Source organism: Sus scrofa, chromosome 1, assembly GCF_054392235.1.
Source record: "Sus scrofa isolate SSC_HxYL_T2T_F1_AM1 chromosome 1, Sscrofa_HxYL_maternal_Yorkshire_Landrace_v2.0, whole genome shotgun sequence".
In the NCBI taxonomy this organism is placed as follows: Eukaryota; Metazoa; Chordata; class Mammalia; order Artiodactyla; family Suidae; genus Sus; species Sus scrofa.
This window is the reverse complement of record NC_139383.1, coordinates 39,525,872-39,548,934: the sequence shown is the minus strand read 5'-3', so window position 1 is coordinate 39,548,934 and position 23,063 is coordinate 39,525,872. Positions and strand designations below refer to the sequence as shown.

The window sequence follows — 23,063 nt, the reverse complement described above, 5'->3', positions numbered from 1 at the left end:
GAAGATAAACTAGACTCAAACTTATGATCAATTGCTAGGTAAGCTCTGATGAGAATTAAAGGCATAAGATAGTATTGAATATACATCTAGACTTGGATTCTTGAGTTTGTTATTATTTAAGAATCCTGCTATGTAATTTTTTATAGTGAAGCTATAGCTCCCATAAAGCCTGAGGGTTTTTTTTTTAACTTGCCTCAGGTGAGTAGCTAGTTGGTACCAGAGCCAGCACCTAACACGCTGCATAGCAATGTAAACTGGGAAAGATAGCCTTGATTTTAGGTCAGTGTTGCCTCTTAACAAATTAATTGTTAGTCTGAGACAATCTCTTAGCAAGAGCACCCACGGTTTTGAGTAAACCAGACATGGGCAGAATCCTAGCTCTGACATTCATTAACTTGAAGGTCTTGAAAAACATCTTTCTAAACTTGGTATCTTAAACAATTTCCACAGATATTAAATATGGATAATAATTGTCATGTGGCACATTTCTTGTAGTGATATGAAGAAAATTAAAATCTTATGTCATTCCTTAGCTCATAGCAGATGTTTAAAAGTTCTTGTCCTCTCTCTTTAAATCCCAGTAGTCCATGATTCTGTAATTTTATAACTCTGTGTTATCAGAAATAAACCTGCAAACAAGCATTATACCAGACTTTGAAGAACCACAAGAAATGTCTCCTGAAACCTGGAGCCTCTGCTGAGGTCCATTTAAAGCCACATTCTAGATGTTTTTGCCTGTGTATTATCCTTATTTTCACCTAATTCAGTACTGTAGAACTGTATTGAGCAATGGAATAGGAGCAATATCGAGGATTTGGGAGACTCTGTAAAACCCCACTGGTGGGTAGAAAGACATGTTAAGTTCCAGAATGAAGGTAATAGCAGCTCCATATCTATTTAGGAATAAAAACAGTTACCTGGTTTTGCTTCCTTTTTAACTTGTGACTCTGAAGGGAAAACAAAGGACAGATTTTTTTAATCTGCAAAAAAAACTACTAAAGCATAAATTACTTTGGAAAATTATTTTATTTTGCTTAACTATAATTGAAAAAGCAAAATTTTAGTATAAATTATTTGTTTCCTGATGGGTTGTCTGTATTGGATGATTAAACACACAGTAATTTAAATCATGCCAAGTACTTGCCTGTCATTAAGTTGTTGCTAATGCTAATTGATATCAACCTGAATTTTCTATGTTTTCTCAAGATTACTACTGTGGAGAATAGTTCCAATGTCAACATAAGATCAATGATTTGATGTCAAGAGTTGGAAAGAGTTCCTGAAATATATCTGATGGAATATTACGTGAAATAGACAGGGTTACAGCTTGAATTATGTCCCACAAAACTGTGTTGAAGTCATAAACTACCATAACTCAGAAGTGACCTCATTTAGAAAAAGGATTCTCTGCAGATGTGGTTAGTTAAGGTAAAATGAGTTCATTTCAGGGTATGGTGAGCCCTTAAGCCAATCTGACTGGTGTCTTTATAAGAAGAGGAAAAGAGACCCAGAGATGGAGACACACTGGAGAAGATGGCTATGTAATGATGGAGGCAGCGACTGGAGTGCACCACCTACAAACCGAGGCACACCAAGGACTGCTGGCGAACACCAGATGCTAGAGGAGACAAGGACAAATTCTCCTAACTTTCAATACAAGTAAGGCTCTGCTTCAATCTTGATTTTGGACCTCCAGCCTTCAGACCTGTGTAAAAATAAATTTTTGTTGCTTTAAGCTATCTGGTTTGTGATACTTTATTTCAGCCATCCAAGGAAAATAATAGATTTTGGTATTGTGAAGTGGAGTGCTGCTGTAACAAATGCATATAACTGTGGAAGTGACTTTGGAAATGGGTAATGGGTAGAGGCTGGAAGGTTTTTCAGGTAACTGATAATTAAAAACAAAAACAAATAAACAAACAAACAAACAAAAAAAAACCCTAGATTGTCTTGAAAAGACTATTGTCAGAAATATTGACATTGAAAACTATTCTGCTAAAGATTCAGAAAGAATTGAGGACAGATATAAAGAAAGCTTCTGTGGGAGTTCCCATTGCGGCTCAGTGGGTTACAAACCTAGTATCCATGAGGATGTGGATTCAATAGTTGGCCTTGCTCAGTGAGTTAAGGATCTGGCATTGCCACAAGCTTCAGTGTTAGCTCATAGACACAGCTCGGATCCTGCGCTGCTGTTGCTGTGGTGTAGGCCAGCAGCTGCAGCTCTGATTTGACCCCTAGCCTGGGAACCTGTGTATGCCACAGGTGCAGCCCTAAAAAGCAAGAAAGCAAGCAAGCAAGCAAGCAAGAAAGAAAGAAAGAAAGAAAGAAAGAAAGAAAGAAAGAAAGAATAAAGCTCTGTCATCTCAAAGAATTCATATAGTGTCATGAATAGAATGTTGTTAGAAATGGAAATATTAAATGTGCTTCTGGTGAGGTCTCAGAAGTAAATGAGGAACACGTTACTGGATACTGAAGGAAGGGTGATCTTTGTTATAAAGTGTCAGAGAACATGGCTATATTATTGCATTCTTCTGTTGGGTAAAAGGTAGAATTTGTTTTGTTTTGGTTCTTTTTTTTTTTTTGGCCATTACCATGGCATATGGAGATTCCCAGGTGGTCTAATTGGAGCTACAGCTGCCAGCCTACGCACCACAGCCACACCAGACTCAAGCCACCAGTTCCCAGCCATGCCTGCGACCTACACCACAGCTCATAGCAACACCAGGTCCTTAACCCACTGAGTGAGGCCAGGGATCGAACCTGCAACCTGATGGTTCCTAGTCAGATTCATTTCTGCTGCGCCATGATGAGAACTCCAAAGGTAGAATGTGTAAGTAAAGAACATGGATATTTAGCTGAGGAAATTTCCAAATAAAGTGTGGAAGGTACAGCCTGGGCTTTCCTTGTTGCTTATAATAAAATGGGAAAGATAAGATAAATTGAGATATGAACTGTTAGGCAAAAGGAAACAGCACTAGATGATTTAGAAAATTCTTACTCTATCTAGATAACATACCCTGGAGACAGGGCCGAGGAAATGGCTGGACAAACTTATGGATCAAAACCACTACTTCAGCAGAAGGCATAAATAGAGACTGGTTACCCAGGAAAGGGCTGTGGAGGACCCTCTTGTCCAAAGGCTTGGATCCCCATGAACTGAACACAGGAATGGGCACTGCTGAAAATTTTGTGCAAGCAAAAACAATGCTGGACAGAGACAGAATGAAATGAAGGAAGAACAATTCTAAGGGAAGAGCCATGGGTTCAGAAGCCAGGGCTGTTGGACCTTCTAGGTAGAGAGGGCAGGGCTGCCAACCTGATGAGCCTAGAGGGAAGAGCCACCCCACGTGACCCAGAGGACACAGCAATGAGCAGAAGAGGAAATTTTCAGACCTCAATATCTAGTGGCATCTCCCCTGATACGTTCTGGACCCATGACCCCTTTTTTATTTTCCATTCATTTCCTTCCCTTTGTAATGAAAACGTCTACCCTAGCCTGCCCCATTATTTTATTTTGGAGACAGGCATCTTTTTTTTTTTCTGGCTTCACAGATTTAAAAATGGAGAGAAATTTTATGCAGAAAGAATCACACCCTGGGAGTTACACCCATAACTGACTTACATAATGAGATTTGAGACTTTGAATTGAAATTTTGACTTAGTTGATGCTAAAATTGTTAAGACTTTTAGGGAAGTTGAAATAGGATGAATGTATTTTGCTACATGTAAACAACATAGATTTTGGGGGGGGGGGAGGTAGACCTTTATAGGTTGAATTGTGTGCCACCTAAAATATGCTGCTGTCCTTACCCCTAGTACCTCAGAATGTGACCTTATTGGAGATAAGGTAATTGCAGAAGTCATTAGTTAAGATGTGGTTATATGAGAGTAGGGTGGGTCCTTAATCCAATAGGACTGGTGTTCTTATAAGAAGAGAAGAAAAGGTACAGGTAAGACACAATGGCAAAATATGTTCATGTGATGAAAGAGGCTGCGATTACAGAGATCCTCAAGACAAGGAACACCAAGGATTGCTCACAAAACCAGAAGCCAGAAGAGACAAGGAGGGATTCTTCCCTACAAGGTACAAGGGAAACGTGCCCCACTGACAACTTGATTTTGAACTAGTTTCCAGAACTGTGAGAGAATAAATTCCTGTTGTTTTTAGCTACCTAGTTTGTATTAATTTCAGCAGCCCTATTATACTAATAGAGTTGGAAGACATGAATCAAAATTTTAACAGTTTTGAAAATCAGATTGCTGTGTTTTCTTTTTAAAAGCTTTCTGCTGCCTACCCGGGCTCTCAGAAATGTTCATCTGACTCAGGAGATGCCCCCTCCAAAAAATAGAAGCATGAGAGAAGCTGTTTTTCTGACAGGATGTCTGTGTCCTACAGTAATCAGCAAAAATGGTCAATTAATCGTTTCTGAACTATATACGTCTCGTCTTGCAGTGGTTTCATCTTTTTAAATAAGGTTTCCCCCCTGACAGGAACAGACAGTATAGATAAATATATCTTTGTGTTAAAAAGTTGTTCAAGAGTGATATTTTGGTATATTTGCATTAGGATACCATTGCAAAAAGGTATGCTATTCATTATAAATATGAAATGCAAGTATGAATCTAGATGTAAAATATACATACCTGGCTTCTCTTCTTTTTTTACTTGTGGCTCTAAAAATGTGAGGAAACATAGATAATAATGATTATATAAAAATATTTCCTGTACTCATGCAAATTTATTTATTTATTATTATTTGTCTTTTGTCTTTTCAGGGCCGCACCCACATGGCATATGGAAGTTCCCAGGCTAGGGGTCTAATCAGAGCTGCAGCTGCAGGCCTATGCCACAGCCACAGCTACACAAGATCTGAGCCGCATCTGTGACCTACACCACAGCTCACGGCAATGCCAGATCCTCAACCCAATGAGCGAGGCCAGGGATCGAACCCACAACCTCATGGTTCCTAGTCGGATTTGTTTCTGCTGTGCCATGATGGGAACTCTTATTCATTGTTTTTTAATCTTCCATATTAATTTTATTCTTCTTATGATTGCAGCAGATTAATACATGCAAGTAAAGGTTCCTCATTTCCAATCACAAAAAATTTATTTTAAGAAAAAATTAAAATGTGAACTAAGATTTTTAATGGAAAGTTAATGAAAGGTATTGGTATGTACATCCAGTGAATAAAAGATGAAGGAAAATTTCAGCATAGCAAATTCTCAGAAATACAAGTAAGATAATTGGCACATTATTGTGCACAAAATAGTTAACCTTTGACTTTGTGGAAAACATTCGACAAAAGAATCAGAGGATGAGTAAAGCATACATTTAAAAATTGAATTTTTGTGGGGAGCATGCATGTAACATACGTGGAGACTTGGGCTTGACTTCTTTGCCTAGAAAACATTTAAAAATTATTAAAAACTGACAATCCATTGTTAGTGAATCAACATTGCATGTGATAGAGTATTATGTATTTGAAAATCAATATCAAACAATATAGATCCCAACTATCTTTCTTTATTAAAATTTTATAGGATATTTAATGTCCAAGCCAAGTTACTAATTGAAAAATCATTTTAAATAATAAAATAGTTTAATTTCATTGCACCATTAAAAAGTAATTTGGGAATTCTCTTGTGGAGTAGTGGGTTAAGGATCTGGTGTTGTCGCTGCTGTGGCTGGGGTGGCTGCTGTTGGTGCAGTTTCAACAGTATATTTATTATATATTCTCTGGCCACCAATTCCCCCATACTTTCCAGTATCAATGAACGTATGTCACTATGTTGATTGCTTTCTTCTTTTTTTTTTAATGGCCACACCCACAGCATATGGAAGTTCCTGAGCCAGGAACTGAATCTAAGCCACAGCTGTGACTTACACCACAGCCGCAGCAAACACGGATCCTTTAACCCACCATACCAGCCATGATTGAACCCATGCCTCTGCAAAGAACCTAGCTGCTACAGTCGGATTCTTAACCCACTGCACCACAGCAAGAACTCTGATAGCTTTCTTCTTTTAAAATTCCTGTTTACTTGGCTTCTGGGAAGAAAGCACATAACATGCTCTACTATAAGATAAATATTTATACCACCCTCTTTATTCTCAAAAGTGTCCAAGTGATTTTCACTTCTGGCTAAGATAAAATAGTAAGGACTTGACTAGTCTCCACACTTGAAACTATAGGAAAAAATAGATAAAACATGATTCTAAAGATATTGGAGGAGTTCCTGTCGTGGCTCAGTGGAAACGAATCCAACTAGAAACCATGAGGTTTTGGGTTCGATCCCGGGCCTCACTAAGTGGACTGAAGATCCGGCATTGCTGTGAGCTGTGGTGTAGGTCACAGACGCGGCTTGGATCTGGCATTGCTGTGGCTCTGGCATAGGCCGGCGGCTACAGCTCTGATTAGACCCCTAGCCTGGGAACCTTCATATGCCATGAGAGTAGCCCTAAAAGGACAAGAGACCAAAAAAAATTAAAAAATAAATTAAAAAAAAGATATGGACATCAGACATTAAAGGACCATGATTCTTAAGTGATAAGAAGCAAATGAGAGGTGCCCTCTGATTATCCCAGCTTAATGCCTTGAGAGAGTTGCAGGCTGTTAGTGCAGGAATGGAGCTGATTTGATGAGACGGAGCTGGGAATCTTGAGAGACCAAGCTAGCTAGAGATCAGAGGTCAGATTAATGTAAAGTAGGAAGCTGAAGACAGAAAAAGAGATAAAAGTTTTGGGAGTTTGTGGAAGGCTCCCCTCAAGTCTTCAGATGAACACTGACCAGCATATGCACACAGGAAAACTACTTCAGGCCAGGAGAAAAAATTATAGAAATAATACTGCAGCAGTTTCTAGTAAGAGTTGAACTTGGATAGTATCCGTTCTTTTTCTTCAGTTTTCTTTTGGCTATTCCAGGTTTTTCCCTGATCCATATAAACTTTAGAATTAGTCAACATCCATAAAATAACTTGCCGAGATTTTGATGGAGATGGCATTGAATCTATAGATCAAGTTGGGAAGATTTGATACCTTGAGTCTTCTACTTCACAAACATGGACTATATCACCATTTGTGTGGAGATTTTGATCTTTTGATTTTTAGTCATCAAAATTTTTTTCTTTCTTTTTTGGGGGCTAATTTCTACTTAGGGTTCAGCTATCTCTTCCTCAGAATGCATCATCTGTTATGGTTGGACGACTTCACTCCTTTATGTGCCAATATTATTTTTGGATCTATTGATTATTGTTAATCACAATCTACTATAAATATTAAGTGAATGCCTTCCCTTCTAGGCTGTGAGATATTCTCGAAAGGAGATCATGTTTATTCATCATTGAATTCAGACAGCTGGTACAATAGCTAATACATGGTTATGTGACAGGCACTCAATTATTGTTTGTTTGTTAGATAACATAATAATTAATGGAAACAAGGAAAGTAAATAAATGGAGTTGAGTCAAGCAAAATGAATGTAGGAGAATATATGAATTTATAAATTATATTAGAACACAAAAAACATGTTAAAATTACTACACGCTTACTTTGGCTTGACATGACTATTCATCTCTCAGCTTTCTAGTACCCAAGCAAAGATAAAAAGTCTAATCAGTTATACAATTCATGTTTTGCTTTTTTTTTTTTCCTTTTTAGAGCTGCACCTGCTGCATATGGAAATTCCAGCTAGGGGTCCAATTGGAAACACAGCTGCCGGCTTACGCCATGGCCCCAGCAACACCAGGTTTGAGCCATGTCTGCGACCTACACCACAGCTTGTGGCAATGCTGGATCCTTAACCCACTGAATGAGAACAGAGATTGAACCTGCATCCTCATGGATGCTAGTTGGGTTCTTAAACTGCTGAGCCATAACAGGAGCTCCCAATTCACACTTTTTAAAAACGATTTTTATTTTTTCCATTATAGTTGGTTTAGAGTGTTCTGTCCATTTCTACTGTACAGCAAAGTGACCCAGTCACACATATATATATATACATTCTTTTTCTCACATTATCCTCCATCATGTTCCATCATAAATGACTAGATATTAGTTCCCTATGCTATATACAGCAGGATCTCATTGCTTACCCACCCTGAATGCAATAGTTTGCATCTATTAACCCCAGACTCCCGGTCCATCTCACGCCCTACCCCTCCCCTTGGCAACCACAAATCTGTTCTCCAAGTCCATGAGTTTCTTTTCTGTGGAAAGGCTCATTTGTGTCATATATATATATTTTGTCTTTTTTTTTTTGTCTTTTCTAGGGCCACACCCACGGCATACAGAGGTTCCCAGGCTAGGGGTCCATTGGGAACTGTAGCCGCCAGCCTACACCACAGCTCACAGCAACGCCAGATCATTAACCCACTTAGTGAGGCCAGGGATCGAACCCGAAACCTCATGGCTCCTAGTCAGATTCATTAACCACTGAGCCATGATGGGAACTCCCATTTGTGCCATATATGAAATAAGTTATAATCAAATAAGTTGTTTAAGAGAAGAACAGCAATTCCTGGTACTATTACCTGAGATAAATTTGCTTTATGGGTGCTCACGAAAAAAAAAAATAAGGATTATAATATAGTAGATAACATCTTTAACAATACTCCTACCCTAGTCATGTAATAGTTTTCAAAGGACTCTACTTACTGCTCTCAACATGGACCAATTACACTACACAAAGCACAGTTCAACAAGAGACGTATTACTTTGAGCCCAATCACTGTGGCTCAGGTATACAGCTATGTACTCTCCTTAAACCTAAGGATAAAATTGAAGGTATAAAGATTCACTGCAGTGATATTTGGAATACTGAACAGTCATGTTTCTTTCTGAAAATCTAACAATTCTGTTGACACAATCCTAAGAAACATGCACAAAAAACACATTAAATACACACACACACACACACACACACACAGATTGTGTGCAAATCTAAAGATGTTCAATTATGCTCTTGAAGCCAGCCAGGTTAAGAAAATCTTGACTTAAAAGTTCTGCTAATTCCTACAATTAGGTTGTGATAAATACTGGACAGCTATCTATTACCACAAAGTTTTTAATAATGAAATCTGGGTTTCAGAGCTGATTCTTCACATGCCTTCTCCCATATGTACTTATTTCCAAGTTCAATATCAATTGCGGCCCTCTAACAACTCTCTAATAATCCTGCTGTTCTCCTCATATTTTGTGCTAAAGATTTTAATGTGTTCACCCATAAAGTACGTTGAAGTCCTACACTCAGTAGATCATAAATGTGACCGCATTTGGAAATAAGGTCTTTGCAGCTGTAATTAAGTTAGATGAGGTTATTAGACTGGATCCTAATCTAATATGGCTGGTGTCCCTATAAACGAGGAGAAGAGACACAAATGGCCATGTACAAAGGGAAGATGAGGTGAGGATACACAGGGAGAGAACCATGTGATGGCAAAGACGGTGACTGGAATGATGCACCTACAAGCCAAGGAACACCAAGGATTTCCAGCAACACCAGAAGCTGAGAGAAAGGCATGGAACAGATTCTCCACCAAAATCCTCAAAGAGAACACAGTCCTACCTAAACCTTGATTTTGGACTCTGGTCTAAAGAACTATGAGAGAATAAATTTCTGTTGTTTTAAGCCATTCAGTTTTCAGCACTAGTTACCACAGGCCTAGGAAACAGAGTACTTTAAGCTAATTCCCCACTACTTCTCGTCGTAATTTCCAAGAATGCTCAAACTGGTCATGAAAACACAGACTTTTTTTCCCTACCAGTCTTTCCATTCTGTAGTCAGAGAGATTTTCTGGAATACCTGTCTGGACATTTCACATAGCACATCTCAGTCTAAAGCACATACTATCTTAGCAACTCCAGGTGCCTCTGCCTGGTCTATGAGGCTACTGATGAATCTAACTATTGCAGCTCATCACCCTCTTCTCTCTCTACCATTTTGAACTCTATGTTCAAGTTACACTGAAGCATCATATTTCTAAAAACCATCTTAAGGTCTTTTTTGCCTCTGGGATATCTTAAATGCTTATCTGTCTAGAACATTCTTCCTCCTCTTCATCTGTCTACCTCCCATTTATTATTCAGACCAGCTCTGGCATCTGTGGTGAAGTGGGGCACTCACTTCACTCTCCTCCCATGAGAAAGGTGTCCTTTTCTGAGTTGGGCTGTCAGGGATTGGGGAAGGAAGGTGAGGGTAAAGTGGATCTATTTTTCCTCCTCTTCTCAATGTATCTTTTATTGTTTCTTTGCTTCATCCAGGTGTTTTAATTCTTCACCTGGAATCCTTGGCTCTTGTGAAGGAATTCTCATTCACAGATAATTGTTCAAATTGATGTTTCTTGGGAGTAAATGAACACTAGAAATGCCTATATCACCTTCTTGCTAATGTCAGTCCTAAATATTCTTTAGCTCTTTCACATTCTAGTTGCATGATCGCATAATTCAATTATGAGAGTATATACCAGTTTAAAATCTGTTGAAACTTCACAGGCAAACATATCTGCAGATATATAAATGACTAAAGTGCATGTAAATGTGTGTTTATACACAGTCTAAGCCTATGTATTCCCTAAGGTCTATATTTAGGTTGCAATAAGCAATAAGGACAAGCATAGAAATGCTGTTGGAGGAGAATTCCGTTAAGGCAGTGGTTCTCAAACAGCAGGATCACTAGGGAACTTAGAAATGTAAATTCTCAACCCAACCCCCTACCTTCAAAATCATATACTCTAGGAGTGGGCTAGTCTGCCTGGTATATCTGATATATGTTGACTGAAGTTGGAGAACCACTATTGAATAAATGGCTGCATCTGTTAACACCATTCATTTAACAAAAAACTATAGTTTTGTTTCATAAGCTATTTTTTACAATTCTGAGTTCAAACTAATTGTGTATGTCATATTTCAACAAATATGGCTTAATTAGAATCAGAGAAAGCTTTCAATCTACTGAGACATAAATGGATAAAGCTAAAAAAAGAACATGCTTATGTTGATTATAGTGTGTCAACGTTTCAATATGGATGACAGTAATATTCTGTTCAGATGTTTGTGATTGAGATCTGTAAAGAATGTGATGTGAAATCAAATTCATATGACAGAGAATACTTTATTTTTACAAAGGAAACCAAATCACTGTAATCTTGACGTTCTCATGGAAGTGGTAATTGGCTCTGTATCCACAGAATACACTTCAAATATTAAGTAGCAATATAATAAGAATATACATACATACATGTATTTTTTTCATTTTACTTATAGGGATTTTAGTTTTTTATATTTCTATTATAGCTTTTATATTTTCTGTATTTTCTAAATGTCTTGAATTGTATTAAAAACAAATAAAATATAAATGCAGTATTTCCCATTTCTACCCTTACTATGCATAGACTTTAAGTAATGGTTGTATCCAATAAATAAAAAAAAGAAAGTAAAAGGGAAAAAATTAAGTGCCAAAATATACTAAAATATTAGACACATGAATGATAAAAATCATAGCAATATAAGATTATATACATGAAGGAATAGTCTGTCTACATCTACATCTATTAAGGATTTTTGAAAGTAATATCTGAAAAAAATTAATAAATTTTGTCCTAGTATAATCAGAAAATATTTATTGTGTAGTATGCTTGGACAAGCATTAGATAACATATGTTAAGTGCTGGGTCTGATTCCCATTCAGACACTCATTTACTGTGGAACCTTGACAGGGCCATTTAATTTGTTTGCGTCTCTTTTTCCAAGAAGAAAAGAGGAAGTTAGATTAGAGGATTTCTAAGGCCTTATCCAAGTATAAAATAATATACTTATATTAAATATTAATTCAAATCTAAATAGTAAGTCATTTAAAAGGGAGAAAACAGTTTGGATAATCAACCTGAAATGTTGCAGCATTAATTCCTCTTTGGCTTATGGCTCTTTAGTAAGTCTTGTTTACCCAATTCCTGATAGATTTTCTGCTGTGGAAGCACATTTTTAAATCTAAGGTAGATTAACAAACCTTGTTATTAAGACCAGTGAGTCTGTTTCATATATCTATTTACACAGCTATTTAGTACAGAGCAGAAGGTAGCTCTGTTCTAGATATATATCTTAGCCAAAAAAACTACCTAATAGGCACTTTACCTTTTAAATCGACTTGGAGATTAATATCTAAACTTTGTGCCATACATATTGAACAAGAAAGCCACTTGGAGGAGGGAAGAAAATATTATAAGGACTTTTATGGGATGCTTGAATCAGTTCAAAGATTGTATTACTTTTACTAGAAGCCATTATTACTCAGCTACGGGTTTTATGAAGTTTTCTAATCTTTTAATTATCAAAATCAAAATGGAAAAGTATAAATGTTAACTATATAAAATATACTATAAAATTCTAAGAGGAAATCTTTTCTTATTTGTATATGAATTTGAGTTAAAAAATGTTTTTTCCTACAGAGACATTTGCATACACAGGCAACTCATCAAATGTAATATATAAAGTTACTTGGTTGAAAAAATAATATATTATTTTTTACCTAACATTCAAAAATATATTTTAGAGATTTAATAGAAACATGTGAGAGTTAGCATTACTTACATGGTGCTGGAAATCAGGGAAAGAAATTATAATTAAGGCTGTGAAAATTGGCTTTTAGACTTTTAGAAGCCATTTGGTAAGCAAGAATTGCTTTTAACAATTGGAACTAAATTTTTGCAAGAATTATTCTTTCATGTTTTGAGAGAGAGAAATGCCATCTGGGAGTTCCCGTTGTGGCTCAGAGGGTTAAGGACCTAACATAGTCTCTGCTAGGATGTGGCCTTGCTCAGTAAGTTAAGAATCCAGCACTGTCACAAGCTGCAGCATAGGTCATAGATGTGGCCTGGATCTGGCATTGCTTCGGCTGTGGTGTAGGCCAGCAGCTGCAGCTCCAATTTGACCCCTAGTCCAGGACTTCCATATGCTGCAGGTGTCAGCATTAAAAAGAAAATATAAATGCAGTCTAGCATATAAGGAGTAAAAAATGTTGGGGTGTCATGGTTTTCTGCACATTTAAAAACAGCAGTACTTGGCAATATATTGAGATAGTGTTTGGAAAGCTCTTTAAGTTTACTGTGGTTATGTGGCCTCCTGGATGTACAAATCCAGTGAAATTTGTATACAGAAATGATTTTTTTAGCCTCACTATGCTAAGTTTTTGAGGCCCTGATTATTTCGTTAAATTTCTTGTGGCTGCATTACAATAACTTTCTATGAAATCTTTTCAGTTATTCAAGCATCTTATCTTTGACAATTCTGCTTTCACGATGCCTCTCAGTCAGTTATCTTATATTTTGCCTCAAATGTGCAGTGAGGGACTTTTGGGGTCCTGCTTCTTGATGTTCAAAAGCAATTAAAGTGAGGCTGATGAAATATTAGCCTCATGAATGAATATTAGCAGCAAATATTTTGTTTGCACCATCACCAGAACAGAGAAAGTTAAGGGAAGCAACAGGAAGATAGAGGTTAATCAGAACCATTACTTTTGAGGGTTTTTTTTTGGGGGGGGATATAGGACTTAATATAGCACTGACAGTACACCATAATTATTCAACTTTTCAATAATTCATTCAGCAAGTGTTGACTCAGCATTTAGTACTGCTAAGCCCTTCAGTCTCCCAAGAATATTTACTCTATAAAGCTTACTTTTTTTTAATTGAAACTGAATTATTATGGATGAGTTTAATCCTGGTGACAGTCAAAGAAATTATATTTGGTTGAAAGGCCATGTTAGGTTCATCTCTTTCAAAGGGCAGAGAAAATGATATTGATTCTAGGTATGACACATATCCTTTGAAAAGTTGGAGAGGAATAGAATATAAAGAGCTCAATGGACTTATTCCACTCTTGACTCACATATGCAACTTTCTAAGGAAAAATATATATGCCACAGGAACTTCAAACTTAATAAATTCAAAACTGGAGTTCCCATTGTGGCGCAGTGGAAATGAATTCGACTAGGAACCATGAGGTTGTGGGTTTGATCCCTGGCCTCACTCAGTGGGTTAAGGACCCAGTGTTGACATGAGCTGTGGTGTAGGTTGCAGATGTGGCTTGGATCTTGTGTTGCTGTGGCTGTGGTGTAGGCTGGCAGCTACAGCTCCAATTGGACCCCTAGCCTGGGAACCTCCATATGCCATGGGTGAGGCCCTAAAAAGCAAAAAAAAAATAAAATAAAATAAAATAAAATAAATTCAAAACTGAACTCATTATCTATTATTCTCTTCTCTAAACACATTCCTGTATTGGTAAGAGATACCACACTCCACCTACAGTTCCAACCAGGAGGCTAGAGTCATCCAAAATTCTTTGCCATGCTTTGCCATCCCATTCAGTTGTTCAGAGTCCTGTTGATTTCATTTCCTAAACATATTTGGGTATACTTCCACTTGTTCATTGCCTCCTCAGGTTTTTCTTCCATTATGGCTTCCAATACATCATTTTCAGCCTCCAGGTTCCTTTCTCATCTGATGTCCTTTCTCCTTCTTACCACCTTTTACCATACCATTCTCATTTATTAAGACTCGGCTCAGCAACTGTCCCCCTCACAAAGCCTTTCCTGACCTCTTTCCATGGTAGGTTAAATACCCCTCATCTATAATCTCCATATCCTATGTAAGCCATTGTCCCTGTAATTATAATTATTAGCAATACTTTGTAATTATTTACTCATTTGCCTTCCCCTAATAAATTATGAAATTCACCAAAGACTGCAACTACCACCTTTGTAGCCTTTGCACTTGTGCATTATCTCACACATAGTCAATAACAATTGTGTTTAATAAAAAAGTGATAACTCTGTATAAATGGAGGATTGCTCTCTTAAATAATGCACATGCTAAACACATTCCCACTGATGACCCAAAGAAGATGCTGCTAAAATATTTGGGAAAGGGCTGCAAAAATGAGAGAGTTCTTTTAACTCTGTGTCCCTTCAATAAAACACATAATCAACAGACATCTTCCATTTTTTCCTCTACATAGGATATTTTTTCAAAATTGTATTGTGATCACTTTGATCTGGGATACGTGAAAATAAAACATTTGAAAGTTTGCCTATGGGATTTCTTATTAATGTTTTCAGTGCTTCATCTAAGAAAAGGAGAAAATTATATACCATGTTTAGCTGTGACTCGTGTAGTTTTTTCCTGGAATATAAAATGCATTGGAGAGCTTTTTCAATTGATTTGTACCACCTGGCACAAGCATGATTTAATTATCAAGATTTACTAAACTATATGACCCTCTCCATCACATCCTGATCCTTTAAGTGGGTCTTGGGGGAAAATGAGACAGTAGAAATGAGTTCCCACTATGATGTAAGCCCAGTGAAATAATCCAATCCTTATTTTAAAGGTCAGGGTATTGTTTAGGGCATAGTTTAGGGTGAAGGGCTTGTGAGGAGGTGAGCACAGTAAAATGTCTGAATTTAGATAAGCCTGTGTAAAGTAGGCAGGTATGACCCCAAAGGAACCATTATTTCTGTCATGTTAGTTACTGGTCACATTAATGTCAGTTCCTGAGCTCTAGAATAGTCTCTTCTGAAACCAGGGATGTGAGAAAAGATGTAGTTAACATTATTTATCATTTCTACTACACCCAAATAAATAGTCTCAATTTCCTTTCTTAAGATGTCTTGTGTCATTAAGAGCTCAACTTGAACAGCATGTGAAAGAAAAGGGAAGATTCCTCATGTTTGTCCACAAGAAATATCTGAAACATTTTCCTCTAGAATATGACTCAGTTATTAAATATAAATCATTTTTGAAGCATCACAAACATGTATAACACTTCATCACTGGCTTGAGAAATATTTTTGGATATAAATATCACTGTGTTCATCTACTAAATTGAAAAAGTTCAGCTAAGAGCCTTGTTTTTAAAACTGGATGATATACTGAATTTTACAAGTAGTATATAAGAATGTTTATTCATAGAAGAAAGAAAAAAGGAGATTGAGAAGAGGTTCAAGTAATTTTAGAATAGGAAAGAAGATATACACTAAGCAATACATTAATATGAGGGAAAATTGAATTTTTAAAAATTTTGTAATATTCTATCAGAGTAACTCACAAATTGCTTGGAAACAGAAATCTTTCTAACAGTTGACTTTTTAACAAGCAAGTATTTAAAAAGCTCTTGAGTGGTTTTATTTGGTTTTTAATTCAGAAGAGCCAGATCATCAATTTCTTCCTTAGCAAGTAATAATGCTTTCATTAGTGAATTGCTTTTGCCACCTTAAAAGCTCTCAATTCAAATCTCATTACTTCCACTTTCCTCAATTAGTTTTTAGAGTTGGTTGAAAATGGGAAGGGGAATTTCCAGTGAAAATTTTATATAAAGGGCAAAAAAACTGCATTTTTATTCCCATAAATTATAGAAGACGAGCTTTCTAAGGAAAACCTGAAAACTAAAAATTATGACTTTTAAAGGAGTATAGGATATATGTCATTGAAGAAATACATAAAGAGGAAGAAATATCTAATTAGTGTCTTTCTGTTAACACTAATGCATAAGTAGAGTTTAGTAATTTTCAACAAAGCTCTTTTTATTCTTCTGTTTTCTCTTGATAGAGAAGACTTCCAAGATTCCCAGAGTGTGCACCTCTCTTTTCAAAACTCTACCTGTCATAGATTGATTCGGAAGCTACGAATAGGACTATGACTGTGTGAACTGGCCAAGAAATATTTCATCTCCCAATCTCTAGAAGATAAATTTCATCAGAAAAACTTTTCAGACTACAGCACTCAAATCATTATCATAGATAAAAAAGAGAAGATTTTAGGGCAGAAGTGGTCAACATTCAAAGGTTAAACTGGAAAAGGGTCATCTCTTCTTTCCATAAAAGAAAAACTGCTTTTGTTTCTATAAACCTAATGGCCAATGATTTTGTCTATCTCCAATTTTGAAAGACTGACCCAAATTTTAATTCTGGAAAGTTGTCTCATGTACTTATTGACATAATTGACAGCTAACATACTACAAGTTTATTTTGTGCCCTAAAACATGCTCAGCATTTAAATAAAATACTTTAACATTTATAGTTACCCTCATGAGTTCAATTTCTCATTTTAATAAATTAGGAAACAGACTTCCAGGTCCACTTGACTGAATAAATAAACTCTTACCACATTTGGTCATTAGAAAACATTTACTGAGCTCTTACTTTGTGCTAGGAACTCTTTTAGGCACAACTAATGAATGAAACGAATGAGCAAAAATTCTGCCCTAAGGAACATATGAACTACTGCCACAATTTGTTATTAGTATCATCCAGATTTATCTAAAGGTTACTTTAAGCTTTCAATATAAAACACGTATACCACCACCCCAACATTTTCTTGTTTTCCACCCCTGCCCCCATCACTCCTATTTAAAATTTTTCTGAGAATAGAATAACAACAATATATTTGAGGTTCTAAATCTGGCAGCAAACTGTTGCCCTGATACACTGGCAAGAGCAAAGTACACTATATTTCATGTTACCCTGAAGTCAAAGAGGACAACCTGTGACATTGTAAGTCATTTGCTCACTGCCTTAGAAATCAAGTTGAGTCTAAGTGTTCGAAAGTCTAAGTGTTTGAAAGAAGCCAGGTAATCCCATCTATAAATTTTGTATCCTGGGGATGCATTTCATCTTTATTTCAGCTTCCTTGTGGTAACTTGAGCAAAACAGTGAAACTTAAATCTCAAGATTATTATAAGATCAAATTATATTATGTATGATGTGAATAAATCTTGATTAATTGCTCCACCAATATTGGTTATTTTTTTCATTTTCTAGGATTTGGATCTATTGATATTCAATAAATGTCCTTGAACTTAAACAGTACAAATCAACTTGGTTTTCCTGATTTATTATAAGCTTCTTTGTGGTAATAAACCCTTGTAGCATAATAATGACATGTATCTAGAAACTACTTAGTAAACCTTAATCTATAAAAGAAATGATGGCTGACCTACTGCATTTACATGACTGTCTGTAAGGATACTTATGAAGTATTTATCACCAATACCACTTGCTAACAATGTTGGTAATTGACAACTTTTCTTGTCAGCATGGTTTTTATATATATATTTTTTTTATCCTGAAAGAGAATAATTGCCCTCTCTCCCAAAAATCTACAGTAGAAATTTTTGTCTTGTTTGTGGGAAAAAAATAAAATGAAAGCTTGAGATAGCAATACGTAGGTATAAATTTATTATTCATGTTAGCTTATCTTCATAATTCTAATGCAATACAAACATTGTTTCCACTCTTTCTCATTTAATTTTTATTTTTTAAAAAAAATATATTGCACTAATTTTTAGAGTTCTATTATACTTGCTTTACTGCTTCCCCAAATCTTTTAAGAAAGTAAATATAAGACACCAGTTTTTCACAGTGTGTTCAGCTAAACAGTGCTATTATCTTACAGAGAGGATACCTTAGTTGAAAATTTTGAGAAACATCAGATGAAAATGTGTCCAGGAGATTTCTTTACTATCGGCCTTTCATAATGTGTTCATAACTAGGATGAACTCCAAGGGTTTTTCCCAGACTTACCTAACCTCAAAACTCTTTCATGCACTACTAGTTTTGACTAGTCTCCTATGCAAAACACTTTGCAAAATACAAGCACAAGAAATACCTTATTTATGCTGGAGGACATCCTTCCCCCTTTATTGTTAGAAAGAAAAACTATAACAATAATTATGATTGAATTTTTACTCTTAGCCAAGCTATATAAACTTATATGGGTTTTAAAGGAAGAAGGACTTAGTTCAAGGTTTTAATATTAAAAGTGGTATCATATGAACTATTGGGTAAATATTATCCAGGTAAACATAAGTGACAAATGAGGAGATCTGTATTGAAGAGGAAATGGTAACTCAACAAAATGAAATCCTTTTAGGTATTATAAACATAAATCCCTTATCTCTCAGGTCTTTAAAAAGTGGAATTAGTTTTTAACCTTTTTCCGTGTGTTATTACCTCTTATAGATATTATAGCCCTGTAAAATTGTAAAGACAGTGCTATGAGATCTCTGATTGATTAGGAACCATTTAAACTGCAGTTTCCCTGATGTCACATCTTTCTCTGTTTTCACTCAGCCAAGCTGTTTTCCCTAACTCAATGCATTCCCTTTCCCCCTTTTCGGAGAAGATTTTAAAATAATAGCCTACAATACATACAAAGTATACAATGTGTACTTCCTGCCCCAATTCCTGACTTCCAACCAAAACATAGTAAGTCGGTTTTCTGCCCATTTAGCTCCACCAAAACTGCTCATAAGATCATCAAAATATCCCAATGAATATTTTTCAGTCTTCTCCTTACTGTTAATTTCTGCTACATCTGACACTTTGACAGCTTCCTCCTTCTTGCACTCCTTTCCTCTCTGGTTTCTGAGACAATATCTAGAATTTCTAAGAGAACTCCCCGCTTGCTTTTTCTTAAACCCCTCCAGAGTCTCCTTCTCATTACACTCCCCTTGATAGATGGCAATAACTGCCATTATTTAAGCCAGCACATCTTGCTGGGAGCTTCCTAACCAACCACTTATTTCCTCCCCAGGTGCCTAGTAAACACATCTGAAAGCATCTCCCACAGGTACTATCTAATTCAGCCTGTCTCTCCCTTACCCATTCCACAGTCAGATGATCAGCTCTGGGATAGGAACTTGACTTTGTTTACCAGTGTATGTTTGCATTTACCATACCCCCTATCATATAATAACTGCTCAACAAAAAATTATAAAATAAATATGTCAAAATTTTACATAATACATATAGCTTCTTTTTTCTAAATCTCCCACTTCTCTTGGAAATTCCAATCACAGGAAATGATATTACTGTCCACATACTTTCCCAAGACAGAACCTGGGAGTTAGGCTGTATTTTTCTCAACCCAGGGAGGGCAAGAGAGAATGAAATTCTCTTAAGTATTCTGTCAAAAGATTCAGTTAGTGAAATTTATGTACATTTCTCTTGAAGGATCACTATGGTAACTTTCAAATAAATACTGAAATGCATTTATTTTACAAGATGATAGACATAAATTGAACAAAAGAATGAATCAGGAGTAAGTTCTTTAAAAAAGATAAGCCAGAGATACTTTGATGATTAACAGGTATGAGAGCTTACTGTTCTTATGTCATTCAGCCATTATGTCCATATCTTAGGCAGCTGGCAAATTATAAAGATAGTTTACCCTTGACATATACATTTTTCAAGAAAAATATAAGTTCATGTCTTTCTTTTTAAGCTCGAATGAATACGCAGGGTACACCCAGTGCCCGTTAGCCTATGCTATGTCGGGAAAAAGGAATGGCTGTGTCCTCAGTCATTTTCTGGAGGACCTCAACTAATAGTTAGAAAGCAAGCTTTCAAAAGCACATGTGCACTTTAAATTTGCCAAGTTTATGGAAGAAGCTTGATATTTTTCTTCTGGAAATAAGGGCAATCATAGATGCCTGTGAATTCTATACTAGTCTTTCTCAAGTTTTAAAGTACATAGTAATGACTTGGGGGTCTGTTAAAACCCAAATTCTTCTTTGGCAGTTATTGATGGGACCTATGATTCTATATTTCTAACAAGCAACCAGGTGATGCTGATGTTTTTTTGCGGACCACCCATGAAATAGCAAGCCTAGAGATGATAACCTTTTATGTATTTCTCCTTTCATGCTTTCAAAGACACTTTCCCGTACATTATATCACATAATTTGCACAATGAATCTGTTAGATTAGCATGGCATATATTGTTGGTGGGAACCCTATTTCATAGGTAAAGATAGAAAGACTCAGAACTTAAGTGATTTGTTATAAATCATTCCGTATCTATTGTCCTAGAGCTCCTCCCTCTATACCATCCGACCTCTGTTGGTCTTTTACATTTAAAAAACTATCTCTGCATGTGTTGTATCACAAAACCAAGACACACATCAAAAACAGATTTTTAAAAATAATTATTAAACAATGCCTCCCTTTCCATAAGGGTATTTTTGTTGACCTTTTGTGGCTATGGTAGCTTTTGAGTGATTTTCTATCTTAGAGATTAGAGAAGACTACGCAGTTCACAGCAGAGATAATACAGAAGAAGCCCATTCAATAGACATGGATATCACATGATGTTAGAGAAAAACACATATAAACAGGCCAAGGCTGGAGGACTCACGGTGTGTTTTTATAGAGAAAGAACAGGGGGTGGGTGAGAAGGTAAACAGGTCAGATGCTTTTTGTATGGATCTCAAGTGAAAGGAAAATATTCAAAAGTCACTAAAAAAATGAAAATCCATAGAACTAGTGATCTTTTAAAATGTCTATGTTGTGGGGGGAAGGATTGTAGTGGAGGATTAGACAAAGGGAAACTACATGAAGAAATATGTTGGGGGCAGGCAGTATAATGCAGTGGCAATGAATCTAACATGGTTCCCCTATAGATACCTACTGAAAAAACATAATTAGCATAGGCTTGTGGTAGATCTCTGAAGAAGAGACGAAAACAAGTCATGGGTTTGCATATTCATTCAGGCAAGAGATGATGAGAATTAGAAATAGGGTCTTACCAGGTGAGGAAAAAAAGGACAGACCATATTTGGGAGGCCCAACTTGGTACTTACATGGATGCTGGGTTCTGAAAGTGAAGGGGAAGCTGTAAAAGACTCAGTTTAAGTCAATGAAACTGAATGCTGAGTCATGAGTTCCATTTTTTGAGATAATAAAAGAAAGGAAGATTTATTGTATGCACTTAGAATTATTCTCAGTGACTTTTATAGAGAGAATTAAAACTCATATGCAAATATTGAACTAGAACATATAACTAGGAGCTTCCAGGACCAGACAGAGACATATAGGGCTGTTCTGAGAAGTAAAGAGTCTTCCAGGCAATGACTTTATCCTGTTCACTTGTTTTCATTCTGTATTTTCACTCCGTGATATTAAGACTTTATTTTTATCTTAATATTATATCATTTACTATTCCTCAACATTATTCTCAGACCTGCTATTCAGGAGGTATTAGGTGGGGCCTGTGAATCTGCATTTTACTAAGCACCTGCTAGAGAACACTAATTTGGCCTTTCTATGAGAAGTTGCATGTTTGAAAATGTCTGATCACTCCTTATGGCCTATCGTTTGTATTTCTTGGACTCATACCTTTAGTAATACTGTATCAAGTGTATAAAGCCATATGTATACAGACACAGATTGCATGCAGCATTGTTTGAAAGAGAAAAAAAAAACCTAGGAAAATTAGAAATAATCTAAATGCATATCAAGGGAAATAAATAATGGTTCTATTTTCCACAGAAAGAAATAACATTTAATAGTTACAAATAATGATGTATATCTCTGTCACTGACCTTAAAAACCATTATGAATACAGAACAAATGATATAAGAGTAAATCTATTAGGGTAAAAATACATATATATATATGAATGTGACTATATATATGATGAATATCAGTGCTTGTGTATGTGCCTTTGATAAGATTATATGCCCAGAAAGAAAACCTCCCGTTTAAAACCATTAATTCTAGGAAAGAACAATGGAATAGAGGAAAAGAAGATAATGTTTGCTTTTAGTTTGTGCATATCTGTAATATCTGAATTTATTAAAAGAGGACATGTATTTTTCTATGAGTAAAACTACTAATCACTAAAAAAATAAGAAACAAAAGAAAAAGAGAATGTAAAGGATATTGAGTTCAATTTTAAACAAGTGATAAGCAGACAGTATAACCATGTGAAGATGCTGGGTTAGGCAGTTAGAAATGCAGTTACACAGACTCAGAAGATTTTGTTTATGAATTTTAATTTTCTTGATAACTAAGAAAAATAAATTATTGCTTATTACTTCTGCAGGTCTTTTTTGTTTTTAATTATATTACTACTTACAATTAAGGTCCGCTGTTTCCTGAAAAGAACACTTAGGTGTTCTCCAATTACCTAATGAAATGCATGTCCTGTTTGTCATCATTTTCACTGGTGGGTAAAAATTAAAGAATTCAGTAGCTAATAATATGCCATGTCAAAAATAAATAATTGCTACA

At 35.9% G+C, this 23,063-nt stretch overlaps 1 protein-coding gene across 50 annotated transcripts in view; it reads right to left on the bottom strand.

The window, feature by feature from the left end:
• TRDN (triadin) overlaps positions 1-23,063 on the bottom strand; it is a 386,488-nt gene that overhangs the window by 43,956 nt on the left and 319,469 nt on the right. For all 50 annotated transcript variants that reach the window (XM_084957615.1, XM_084957622.1, XM_084957696.1 and 47 more), the window contains 3 exons: positions 5,377-5,403; positions 4,645-4,674; positions 918-947 (listed from right to left, as the gene is read on the bottom strand). In XM_084957615.1, coding sequence (XP_084813741.1) covers positions 918-947; positions 4,645-4,674; positions 5,377-5,403 — 87 coding nt within the window. The remainder of the gene's footprint in view (positions 1-917; positions 948-4,644; positions 4,675-5,376; positions 5,404-23,063) is intronic.